The following is a 12,826-nucleotide window of genomic DNA, read 5'->3' as shown; positions in this document are numbered from 1 at the left end:
CAGAATGTTCCAGTCCATGTTGCATCATTTCCTCAGTCCTCGGAGTGGTCTCCCCACTCCCCCGACTTGATGTGTGGCATTGTAGCCACTTTTCAGAACCCACAGATGACAGTCCTTGAACACAGTTCATACCTGCAGTTTTCGTATAAGACTGCGCCGACTTCTTTCCCTCCCACAGTTGAAAAAAAATAAGAAAAGTCCATGCCCAACACAAACTCTACCAGCAGTCTTTCACATTTCGTCAGCACACGTTATCGTATAATATGGCGTCTTAAAGATTACACTCACCGTCGTATCAGTCTCAGGACTGCACCAAAGAAATGGCAATATGTCTGACATAACGGTTGATGTGTCCTGCTGGGACACTGGACTTTCCAATGCACAAAAGTCTATGTGTCTTACTGTCGACGTCTGTTGCCCCTGGCAACCACAAACTTCGGCCTCCTGGCTCTTTAAACCACTGCTAGTAGCTTTTGTCGCTTAATGGCAACTTCAGCCTCCCGGCTCTGAATTCTACCTCCAGTAGCACTGCTCCAAGCAGATATCCACTTTACACCCATCGCTTTCTGCACCACTCAGCTTTGTGCCATCGCAAACTCTACTATATGTGGCAAGGGGGTTCACTTGCCTGCAGATTGCTGACCTTAATGTCAGGAAATGGGCACCACATGTGCACAAAAACACTCAGGAGACGTGGATTCTCTTTTAAATCTGGCACCTGCCAGTATTTATTGAACATTACACAGCAATTGTGTACAGCAGACAAATGTCCATAATTTAGGGTTTACAACCACAGGATCCCCATCTGTGGCATCTGGAGGGCGTCCTCCATCAGACTGGTGTGACGGTTCCCCAAACAGGCCCACACAGAACCTCAGGCTAGCGGCCTTTCAGCTCCACTGAGCTAACACTTTCCCTGAGTGTGACAGGAACCAATATTTTTATATGGCTTCCTGCCACACCCATAGGTGTTAACACTCTCCTATCCAGACTCAGAATGCCTCTCTAGGCCCTCTGAAGGCAACTCTCACTACTGCAAGTCTACAGTGTGAATTCTTAGATGTTTAAGAACTTGTGATTTCCAAGTAAAGCATTTCCCACATTCTGAACATGAAAATGGCTTCACACCTGTATGAGTTCTCTGATGTTTTACAAGATATGCGTTCTTAGAAAAACATTTCCCACATTCTGAACATGAATATGGCTTCTCTCCTGTGTGAATTTTCTGATGTGCAACAAGATTTGCTTTGATAGTAAAACATTTCCCACATTCTGGACATGAAAATGGCTTCTCCCCTGTGTGAATTCTCTGATGTTCAACAAGATTTGCTTTCCTAGCAAAACATTTCCCACAATCTGAACATGAAACTGGCTTCTCCCCCGTGTGACTTCTCTGATGTGCAACAAGATTTGCTTTCCTAGTAAAAGATTTGCCACAATCTGAACATGAAACTGGCTTCTCGCCTGTGTGAATTCTCTGATGAATAACAAGATCTGATTTATTTGAAAAACACTTCCCACATTCTGAACATGAAAATGGCTTCTCCCCTGTGTGACTTCTCTGATGTCTAACTAGATTTGTTTTGTTAGAAAAACACTTTCCACATTCTGAACATGAAAATGGCTTTAGCCCTGTGTGACTTCTCTGATGTGCAACAAGATTTGCTTTGCTAGTAAAACATTTCCCACATTCTCTACATGAAAAGGGCTTCTGCCCCGTGTGACTTCTCTGATGTGCAACAAGATTTGCTTTCCTAGTAAAAGATTTGCCACAATCTGAACATGAAACTGGCTTCTCGCCTGTGTGAATTCTCTGATGAATAACAAGATCTGATTTATTTGAAAAACACTTCCCACATTCTGAACATGAAAATGGCTTCTCCCCTGTGTGACTTCTCTGATGTCTAACTAGATTTGTTTTGTTAGAAAAACACTTTCCACATTCTGAACATGAAAATGGCTTTAGCCCTGTGTGACTTCTCTGATGTGCAGGAAGATTTGCTTTGCTAGTAAAACATTTCCCACATTCTCTACATGAAAAGGGCTTCTGCCCTGTGTGACGTCTTTGATGTGTAACAAGGTTTGCTTTGACAGTAAAACATTTCCCACATTCTGAACATGAAAATGGCTTCTCCCCTGTGTGAGTTCTCTGATGTTCAACAAGATTGGCTTTCCTAGCAAAAGATTTCCAACATTCTGAACATGAATATGGCTTCTTTCCTCTGTGGGGTCTTTGATGTTCTTGTCTTCTGTGACTTTCCTTCTGCTTATCAGCCTGTGATGGATCAGTAGATGGGACCTGTAGAAGATGATCGGATGATAGATCTTTGCTATGAAGTGCTGAGGAGATAACTTTGATAATGGCAGGTTCTTCATATGTATCTTGTCTACCCTTATCATCTGCTTCAAAATCTGCATATATCAGATGCCCCTCTGAGCTCCTGGTATTGTCATCTGCAAGAAATAAAGCTGATTTTACTATTTTTGAACACAAGTAAAAATCAAAATTGGCATAGCAAAATGTAATTAGACAGTATTAAGCAATCAGATCACAATCTTACAGTAGACTTCAGAGCGAGGACCAGTGATGTTCTGCCACCAGGCTGTTATTTTGCAGTTTTCCACTTCTGTGGTGAAGCTTCCATCTTAATTGGTACATATATCAGTGTACCTTTCACCACTCTTCTAATAAATGCTCAGTGGAGAACTATAAAGCTTCCTGTGAGGCAATGCTATTAGGTGGTGTCTGTCTCACATAGTTCCTGAGAGCTACATGCACTTTATCACAAACCAAGGTTGAGGGGAGGAAACCAGGATAGCTGCATATATGGTTATATTGAAGATTCCTTTGGAGGCTTTTTTTGTCTAAAAAGTGATGTCTTTAAAAATTAGGAATCTATTCAATTATGTTCACATGAATATAGCAGATGAGCCCCCATGTTTTGATCAACTTTTTTTTTTTTTTAAAGGAATTTTATTTAGCCAGAATTAACAAGCATGTAAACACGTAAACACGGATAACTGTCACCGCAGGTGTCAGATTCAGCAGATAGTACATTGCATGAAAAACAGGGTAGAGATAACCTTTGCCTGCTTACATATACATATTTCTTCTTGGCATGCTATACCTGGCTAGTACTTTTATTTCTTTCGCCCCCCCCCCCCCTTTAAACTCTTAACTTTATCAGTTATTGCTAAACAGTAGTTTAACCTTGAATAGATCAGCTGTGATCAATCAGGAAAAAAAAAAACCCAAAAAACTTAAACTTAGCCCCCCCCCAACCCCTTGGCGCGACTCTCTTAAGAACAACTGTGGGAATAGAGGAGAAAAAATTAGTTTTCTGAGCATAGGGTTTTATCGTAGAAAGCAGATTTAGCAGGTGTCTCTCTTTTTTTTTATCTTCTCTCACCCTCACTCCCCCCCTACCGCCTGGCTTGGCTCTCCCGACGCGGTCGCGGGGCAACTCACCCAGCTATCCCAAATCTTGTCGAATTTTTCAGGGCACCCCCTGGCCATGTATGTCAATTTGTACATTGGGATTTCAGCATTAACGACCCGGATCCATGCGCTCCTAGTCGGCCTCCCAGGGTGTTTCCAATTAAGTAGGATCACTTTTTTTGCATAGAAGAGTAGCAACTTGTATAATGTACGTGTTGCTGCCGCCACCGGCAGGTCTCCCACTAGCCCAAAGAGGCATGTTCCAGGATGCATGATCCTCGGTGCCCCTAGATGTGTTTCCATGAAGACAAGCACGTCTCTCCAGTATTCCTGTAGGACCGCGCACTCCCAAAACACATGCATGACCGTCCCATCCGCCACCAAACATCGTGGGCACGTTGCAGTAGGGAGCAAGCCCATGGTGCACAACCTGGAGGGGGTATAATATATGCGGTGCAGAAATTTAACTTGGATGAGCTTGTCTCTAGCGCTAACCAGGGGGGGACCAGAGCCACCCAGTATATCCTCATCCTCCCCTGAGGTCAGGTCAGGAATATCTCCCTCCCATCTCTGTACGGCCCTTTCGCCTAGCGGGGCCAAGCACCGCACCGTAAGGGCATAAAAACTCGACAGCGGTTTGACAAGATTGCACATCTGCGCCAGGCTCTCCAGCCGTGTCATGGATAGTGGGATAGACAGACCTCCAAACTGAGCCCTGGCTGCATCTCGCAATTGATAGTACCTAAAGTAGGAGTTTTCGGGCAGGCCGTGGGCAACCCGTAGCTGCATAAAGGTGCAAAACTTGCCCTCCCTGACTATGTCAGAGAGGACATTAACGCCCCGGCGTCTCCAGAAGGCGGACTCCGGGAAGCGCTGGAAGTGTGGCAGTTTGGGGTTATTCCAGAGGGGAGTGTGTGGGGATCGCGCAGTCTCCTCTGTTGTGGACAGTCTCGTGACCCGTTGCCAGGTCTCCAGTGTCACCAGCATGGGAGTAGGCAGAGGGGCGACCGAGGCTGAGGGGCCGCTCAGTAGCAGTCCCCGTAGGTTCTGAGCAGGGTCCACCATTCTACGTTCCAGGCCCACCGCCGGGTTGTAATTTGACGAGCATATCCACCATCCCGCGTATACCAGTTGGCTGGCCAGGTAGTAGTAATAGAAGTGCGGTAGGGCCAGTCCCCCTCCGTTCAATGGGAGGCACAGAGTCTCCAATTTAATCCTGGGTGTAGTGCCCCTCCACAGTATGCGCAGTACGATCCCACGGAGCTTAGTGAAGAATTTTTTAGGGACTAACATAGGAGAATTATGCAGTATATACAGGAATTTTGGTAGCAATTTCATTTTTAGCAGGTTTATTCTGCCCACCAGCGTGAGTGGGAGAGAGGCCCAGCGTGTCGCCGCCTCCCCGGCCCATGCCAGGAGGGGGACTAGGTTGGAGTTGTAAAAGGCGGATAGTTCCGCTGAGACCTTTACTCCCAGGTAGGTGGTCTGGGTTGTCCAGCTCAGCGGGGCGGGCAGAGGGAGCTCGGCGGCCGCAGGGTCCACCGCCAGTAAGTGAGTCTTGTCCCAGTTGACCTTAACGCCAGAGTGTGCGCCGAATGCGCCGAATATAATCAGGGCTGCGTCTAGAGACGCCTCCGGGTCTTGGAGGAAGAGTAGGGTGTCATCTGCATAGAGCGCTATGCGCTCTTCGTAGTTGTTCAGTTTAAATCCCTTCACTGTTGGTGACGTTCGGATTTGGATCGCAAGAGGCTCTATGGCGAGGGCAAACAAGGCAGGGGACAGAGGGCAACCCTGCCTTGTGCCTCTGCTCAGGGAGAATTGGGCAGACACATGTGCATTAGTTTTAATGTTGGCCACCGGGGAGTCGTATAAGATCTCGATCCATTTAATAAAAGTTGGCCCGAATCCGAACCGCCGCATCACCGCCCATAGGTACTTCCACTCCACTGAGTCGAAGGCCTTTGCCTGATCTATAAATACCAGGGTGCGCCTCCCGCAGTTAGTGTGCTTGTACGACAAGTGGTTGAAGAGCCTCCTCAGGTTCATGTCCGTGCTTTTGCCAGGCATGAAGCCGAACTGGTCCGCGTGTATGATCTCTTTTAGTACTGAGTTTATACGCGTCGCCAGTATTTTTGCGAGTATTTTTACGTCGTTGTTGAGAAGGGAAATGGGACGGTAAGAGCCGCAGTCCGTGGGATCCTTTCCGGTTTTAGGGATCATTATTATGAGAGCTTTACGCATTGTGTCCGGTAGCGCTCCTTCCCGCAGAATAGAATTATATAGTGTGAGGAGTCGCGGGGCCAGGATTTCCACATTTTTTTTATACCACTCCCCGGGGAGCCCATCCACGCCCGGTGATTTCCTATTGGGGAGTGCCCTAATAGCCTCCGTTATTTCTTCTATACTTAGATCCCCATCCAGGTGGGCCGCGCTGTCTCCACTCAGTGTGGGGAAGGGAATGCCATCCAGGTACGCCAGGAGCTGCGCTTCAGTATAGCTCAGTCTGGAGGTGTACAAATCTCCATAGAATTGGGCAAACGTTTGATTAATTAGTTTGGGATCATTTAATAGAGTACCCGTGCCGTCCCGCACCGCCGTAATTGGTGGCAGTGTCTGATCCTCCCTAGCCAAGTAGGCCAGTAAGTGGCCGTTCTTGTCTCCCTGATCAAAAATCCGGTGGCGGGAATACAGGAGTTTCTTCTTGGTGTATTCGATAAGCAGTAGTTTGTATTCCCGTCGCAGGGCACCCAGAATTGTAATAGTTTCCGGGGAGGGGTCTGCTATGTGCCCTGCCTCTGCTAAATCAAGGCGCCTTTCCAGGTCCAAGCGGCGGGCTCCCAGGGATCTTCTATGCTCGGCAATAGCCGAGGTAAAGGATCCCCTGGTGAAGGCTTTAAATGCGTCCCATACCACCAGCTCCGAGGCCGTCCCCTCATTGACCTCCCAGTACATTTCAGCCTCTTGTTCTACATACTCATGCACTTCTCTCTGTTCCAGCCACAGCGGACTCAGTCTCCACATAGGGCGACTGCCCCCAACTCCAAGGTCAAGAACTAATTGGAGCGGGGAGTGATCTGAAATGCCTCTGGGTAGATAGGATATATCACGAACCATAGGGAGGCAGTCCGGGGAGCCAAAACAGAGATCTATACGCGAGAAGGCATTGTAGGTCGGAGTGTGGCATGAGTAGGCTCTGTCATGTGGATGTCGCGTGCGCCATATTTCCTGCATTGAGTAGGAGTCGGCCCACGCAGGCAGCCGAGCCCGTGTGGAGGCGGCTGGGGTGAGACGGTCCCGCACCGGGTCCAAAATCAGGTTGAAGTCTCCCATAATTACTATCGGGGCCGCCTCAAGGAGGACCACTCGTGCCATCACCTCGTGAAGTATTTCAATGTTAGCAGGTGGTGTCAGGTAAAGATTTACTATCGTGAGGAGACGGCCATGGAAGGTTCCCTGTAGGATCAGGTAGCGACCCCCAGGATCTATGTGTATTTGGCGGAAGGCAAACTGGGCCGATTTGGCCACCAGTATACTGACTCCTCGAGCATAGTTTGAGTAAGTCGCGTGATACGCTGAGCCAATTGTTGCTCGTTTAAGCGCCAGCGTCTTTGAGCCCCTGAGGTGTGTTTCTTGAAGTAGTATCATGTGGGGGGAGTGGGTTTTAAGGAAGTCAAAAACCAATGCTCTTTTAATTTTAGAGTTTAGTTCCCTGACGTTCCAGGAGACCAGTTTTAAGTATGTGCTAGCCATTTTCAAGGGGGTAGCCATTGTTCCCATGAGTTCTTATAAAGCATCCGAAAGAGAGTCGCGCCAAAAATAACAACAAATAGAAAATTACAAAGCAATTCGCATTTACCAGCCTCAAACCAATCCCTCCCCTCCCACCCTACCCATCCCCCCGAACTTTGGACAGGTTTCGATCCCATAACTCACAACTTTGTAGGGGGCGTGAGACCTAGCCCCAATCGAGAATCACCAACAGACTATAACAGAAAAATGTAGAACAGTAATAGCAGTTACGAGCATGAAAATAAAGTCCCCCTGTGAAGAAACAGAGACAGGGTTATGTGATTGTGGGCCGCGTCAGTGTGGGCTATAGGTACCCGGCACAGGCCGCGGGCGCTGCGTAGGCCCTCAGTCCAGTCGGGCCCCCACAGTCTAAATAGAGAGAGATAAAAAAAGGGGTAACTTTAACGCAGCCCACATCGTTTTGCATTTTCATCATCTTCAGCTGCCGGCCATCTTATCGGGAGTGGAGGGAGAGGGGAGTGGAGGGAGGGGGGTGGGAACGGGAAATAAGAGGGGGGAAAGGGGGGGGGAAGGGGGGGGGGGAGTGGGAAAAAGGGGGGTGCCACCCTCCACCATTATGCCGCAATAATTCTGAGAAAGCAACGAACGGCCAGCCGCATCAAACGCGCATTTGTGAAAGTCTCACGGTGTAGGTTAATTTTGTTCGAGCCAGTTTAGGACATCCTCTGGGTTTTCAAAGAAGTGGGAACGGTTATCCTTGATCACCTTTAGTCTGGCAGGATATAACATGGCGTAGACAAGTTGTTTTGAGCGCAGCATTTTCTTTGCCTCTACAAATTTTTGGCGCTTTTGCTGTACCTCTAGAGAGAAGTCCGGAAAGATGCGGATTGTTTGTCCGTCAACCCTTATCGGGTCTCTCTCGCGGTTGAGCGCCAGGATTTTGTCTCTGTCCCTATAGTTAAGCAGTTTTGCAATGAAGGTGCGTGGAGGGCTTCCGGGCGGTGGGGCTCTTGATGGAATGCGGTGTGCTCTCTCGACGCAGAATAGGGGTGACAGAGAGTTGGGGCCGTACTCCTGTTTGAGGAGCGATTCCAGGAAATCACAGGGATCTCTGCCCTCAGCGCCCTCCGGTAGTCCTATGAATCTCAGATTGCATCTGCGCAGGCGGTTCTCCATATCATCCAGTTTTTTCCCCTGCGCCGTGAGGTTAGAGCCGAGGGTGCGCACTTGATCTGAGAGTGGTGTAACAGAGTCCTCTAAGTTGGAGACTCGCGTCTCAACTTCTGTTGTACGTTCTCTCAGCGTTTGGAAGTCCGCTCGCAGCAGACCAAAGTCCGACTGTAGTGCGTCAATTTTTTCTGTGAGGGCAGAGCGCGATTCTGTAATCGCTTTCAGCACATCGGCGATAGTTGGGCCAGATGCGGGAGGTGAAGCTGGTGCTGTTGCCTCAGGGGGCGCACTTTGCGGGCTGGGTGGCGCGTTAGGTCGGGAGTCCGTTGAGGTGCTGGGCCGTGAATATTGCTGCAGCTTGCTAGTTATTTTGGCTTGCTTGGTGGGCGCCATCTTGTCAAAGGATAGTAGTAGGGGATGTCCACCGGTCCGAACTTATAAATGTCACAGGGGGGGATTCATGCGCAGTTTAAACTTTAATGCATAGCTGTTGGGGTGCAAACATAGTGTAGTGGCATTTATGCACCTTTAGCGCGACACTTGCAGGCGGCAGCTCCGGGGTTGGTTTCTGAGTGCGCATGAAGCAGTCGGCGCAGTCTCTGGGTACCACGTGTTAAAAGGCGAGATACGCAGAAAGAGGGGGCTGCCAACCGCCTCCGCACCTCTCTGTTCAGGAGTAGAGTGCTTCCCTGAGGGAGAGTGGCTCCGTGCGCGGTGCTCCTCACTGTGTGCGTGGGTCTCCGCTGTGTTTCCCCTTCACTTCTTTCCCCCCCGCTGCCCCCGATCTTTCTCCTCTTGCACCCCTTGTCTTCCCTCGTCTAGGTGGTGTCCGACTGGGGGGGAGGGGTAGAGGGGGCCCCTTAATATGTCTGCCTGTGTGAAGTGCTTACTGCACGACAGGGAGCTCGCTCCAGGGGGTTTCAGTGCCTTCGGCGTGGTGCTACTGTCCAGTAGGGGTGGGGGAGCGCAGGGGGGGGGGCCGCAGGGTCCGGTGGCCGCAGTCACGGCGTCACTCACCCAGTCTGCTGTTTTGCGGGCCTGCCGTTCTCTTTCCTGCTCCCTCTGTCCGCTCCCCGGCTCTCCTCAGGTCCCAGCAGCTGCCCCCTCCCCTCCGCCGCTCCCCAGGGAGGGTTTGCCGTTGTCTTCCGCGGCCGGCCTTCACTTCCGGTCGGCCGCGTCTGTAAATTTAGGCCGGGGATGCGGCTGGAACTGTAGGCCTCAAAATCAAAAGTTCAGCTAGAGACCCACGGAGGGTCTCTTTCCGCAGGTCTCGGTCCGGAGGTGCCCAGGGTAATGATTTCGCCGCGGTGGAAGCCTCCAGGCGCGGCAAAAACTCGCCGGTATGCTCCTGCTGCCAGGAGCCCCGGTCTGTGCGTGCGCTCCTGTTGCCGGCTAGCCACGCCCCCCATGTTTTGATCAACTTAAGAGCTAAGAACCTAACATTTTCATGGGGGTAGTATAAACTACAGCTGTGCAGTTTTATTCAGATCTCAAATGTGTATGAGCGCTGAAGCAAGTTTCTGTTTGGCCTGGTTGACGTCAGCTGCAGCCATTCCATCTGCTCTCATGCAAAAGCTTTGGTAAATTGGGAAGGAAACTCATTTTGCCAATACCTTGGGTTGTTCTCTGGATAACTGCAGTCACCATAACCTTGCTTTTCCTGCCTATTTAGGGCCTCTCGCTTCGTTCAGCAGCCACTACAGCATGACCGAAATTGCACTCACCCCCAGTGTACACCACATACCATACACCAGATTCCAGCTTATGGTCCCATCTACTCTAAATACATATTGGGTAATCTAGCTGCATCACTGCTTGCAATCACAAGAGGGACCAGTGCTGTCCTACCATTCATCTCTAGCGGTCGTGCAACAGCAGCATCCTATGGGCAGATAAGGAATCACATTACCACCCATGTCAACAAAGTGAGTCGGACCAGAGACCCCCTTCACCAGTCAGAGAAACAGCATTGCTCAATAACTTCTTAGGGGCAATGTTGTAGCATCATCACTGCTTGGCTCTTCTTTAACCCCTTAATAGACACGCTAAAAACACTCACTGTTACCCTCATCCACTCTCGGCTCGACTATTGCAATTCGCTGCTAATCGGCCTCCCCTGCACCAGAGTCTACCCCCTCCAATCCATCCTGAATGCGGCAGCCATCTTCCTGTCCAGCCGCTACTCGGACGCCTCTGCCCTGTGCCAGTCACTGCACTGGCTGCCCATCAAATACAGAATACAATTTAAACTCACTACCTCATCCACAAAGCGCTCCACAGCACCGCACCGCCCTACATTGCTTCCCGCATTTCAATTAACCACCCGACCCGGGCCCTCTGCTCTGCTCATGAAATCAGGCTGAGTGCCTCTTTAATTCGAACCTCTCATTCCCGCCTCCAAGACTTCTCAAGAGGAGCACTTGTCCTCTGGAACGTGCTACCAAAAAATATCCGGGCAATCACTGACACACTAAACTTCAGACGTGCTCTAAAAACACACCTCTTCAGGGAAGCATACCATATCCCCTAAACCAAACCCCTCTGTACCCCACCTGATAATATGCTCCCAGTCCCACAGACTGCAATCCCTGCTAGCCGTAATCAACCGATACCTGAAGTCCTTCCAATTCTGACACTATACGGCCTGACCATTGTCTGTGTGTATAGCATCCCTTATTCTCCACCTCGCCATACTGTACACATCTCCAGGCTCTTTACCTCCCCCCCCCCCCGCCTATTTGTAGTATGTAAGCTCGTTGGAGCAGGACCCTCACCCCCCCATTTTCGTTTTCTCATCCCCGCATTTAAAAAATCGTAACTCCTTTATTTATCCATCGTCGTCGCTGTATGAGGGCTTGTTTTCTGCGGGACAAGTTGTATTTTTCAATGGTACTATTTAATGCACAATATAATGTACTGAAAGGCCTTAAAAAAATTCTAAGTGGAGTAAAATGGAAAAAAAAAAACAAACAAACAATGACATTCCGCCATCTTTCGGTGCGTCTTGTTTCTACGGCGAACAAACTGCAACGGAAATGACACGATAACTTTATATTCTATGGGTCAGTATGATTACTATGATGCTAAACTTGTTTTGCTGTTCTACTTTTATTTTTTTTAAAGACCTTTAATTTTTTTAAATTATTTTCTTCCATCTTCTGCGCCCAATAACTTTTTAATTTTTCTGCCGACGTAGTTGTACTATTTTGCAAAACATATGACTTTTTGATCGTTTTTTATTGCATTTTTTTCTGGGAGACAGGGTGACTGAAAAAGTGCATTTCTGGCTTTATTTTTTTTTTTTGGACGACATTCACTGTACGGAGTAAATAATGCGCTACTTTGATAGATCAGACTTTACGAACGTGGCGATACCAAATATGTATATTTGTTTTATGACTTAGATTTTTTTATTATAGATATAGCAAAAGGGGGCCGATTTAAACTTTTATTACTTTTTTTTTTACAATTAGTAAAACATTATTGTTATGATTTTTACTTTCTTTTTTAGCCCCCTTAGGGACCACAACTAGAGATGCTTTGATTGCTCCTCCAGTATGATGTAATACCATAGCATTACATCATACTGTAATCTGACAGGCAGTCTATAAAGCCACCCCACGGCGCTAGCTGTATAGGCAGTCTGCTAAGGCAGCCCTTGGGCCTTTCAGAAGGCCCCCGGCAGCCATGACACCTGCACGTCTCCCTGCGATCTGATCGCTGATTGACAGCGGCATTTAAAAGGTTAATAGCTGCGATCGGCAGTGCGGCTGACTGCAGCTATTGCCCGTGGGTGTCAGTTGTAATAAACAGCTGATGCCAGTGCTGTATGAAGAAAGGTTTCCCCGCGATCTCTCTTCATACATACCCCGACGATCCATGATGTAAATGTACGTCCTTGAGCAGGAAGGTGTTAAGGAGGGTTTCCAGCTTACAACTTACAGGCACAGCTCAGCCCATTGGATCAGATCTGTACTTGATCTTCACCTTCTTAAAACTAGCTTCTTTTTGGATGTCATTCCCCGACACACAGGATTCAGGTTTCTTCCTTCATTCATATTTTCTATTTCAAAACTTTTATCCTTCTTAATAACGGATACAATACATAAGATAATCACGTCATTATTACGATGTGATGCCCATAATTACACCCATATTATAGATGCCCATCGTGTGTTATCACCTATAACGGTATCACATGTCATCCACATTTAGTTTGTACTTTGGATGAATGGGGGAACATCCAGCGGAAACTGACAGATCCCAGAGCTTATAAATCTACATAACTATCTGCAGCCGCTGACCGAGGAGAATCTGTGAATCTCTGCTGTATTTAGTGGTTACTACTCACCTGGGCGGTTACTTGTAGGAATCTCCTCTTCAAACTCCTCTTTGACCATCACAATTGTCTCTGTAGTATTAATATCAGTCAGATCTTCATCCTGATCCAAAAGCTGTGAGACAAAT

General features: G+C 48.4%; 1 protein-coding gene across 1 annotated transcript in view; it reads right to left on the bottom strand.

Moving 5' to 3' along the window:
• Positions 1-698: 698 nt before the first annotated feature.
• Positions 699-12,826, bottom strand: part of LOC136627177 (zinc finger protein 850-like) — a 77,610-nt gene continuing 65,482 nt past the window's right edge. Inside the window, exons 23-24 of the mRNA XM_066602112.1 lie at positions 12,711-12,813; positions 699-2,454 (exon numbers count right to left, since the gene is read on the bottom strand). Of these exons, the coding sequence (XP_066458209.1) occupies positions 1,031-2,454; positions 12,711-12,813 (1,527 nt within the window). The 3' untranslated portion in view covers positions 699-1,030. The remainder of the gene's footprint in view (positions 2,455-12,710; positions 12,814-12,826) is intronic.

The sequence above is a fragment of the Eleutherodactylus coqui genome, chromosome 5, assembly GCF_035609145.1.
Source record: "Eleutherodactylus coqui strain aEleCoq1 chromosome 5, aEleCoq1.hap1, whole genome shotgun sequence".
NCBI classification, from domain to species: domain Eukaryota; kingdom Metazoa; phylum Chordata; class Amphibia; order Anura; family Eleutherodactylidae; genus Eleutherodactylus; species Eleutherodactylus coqui.
Note: the sequence above shows the minus strand (reverse complement) of the source record. Positions and strands in the feature narration are given on the sequence as shown.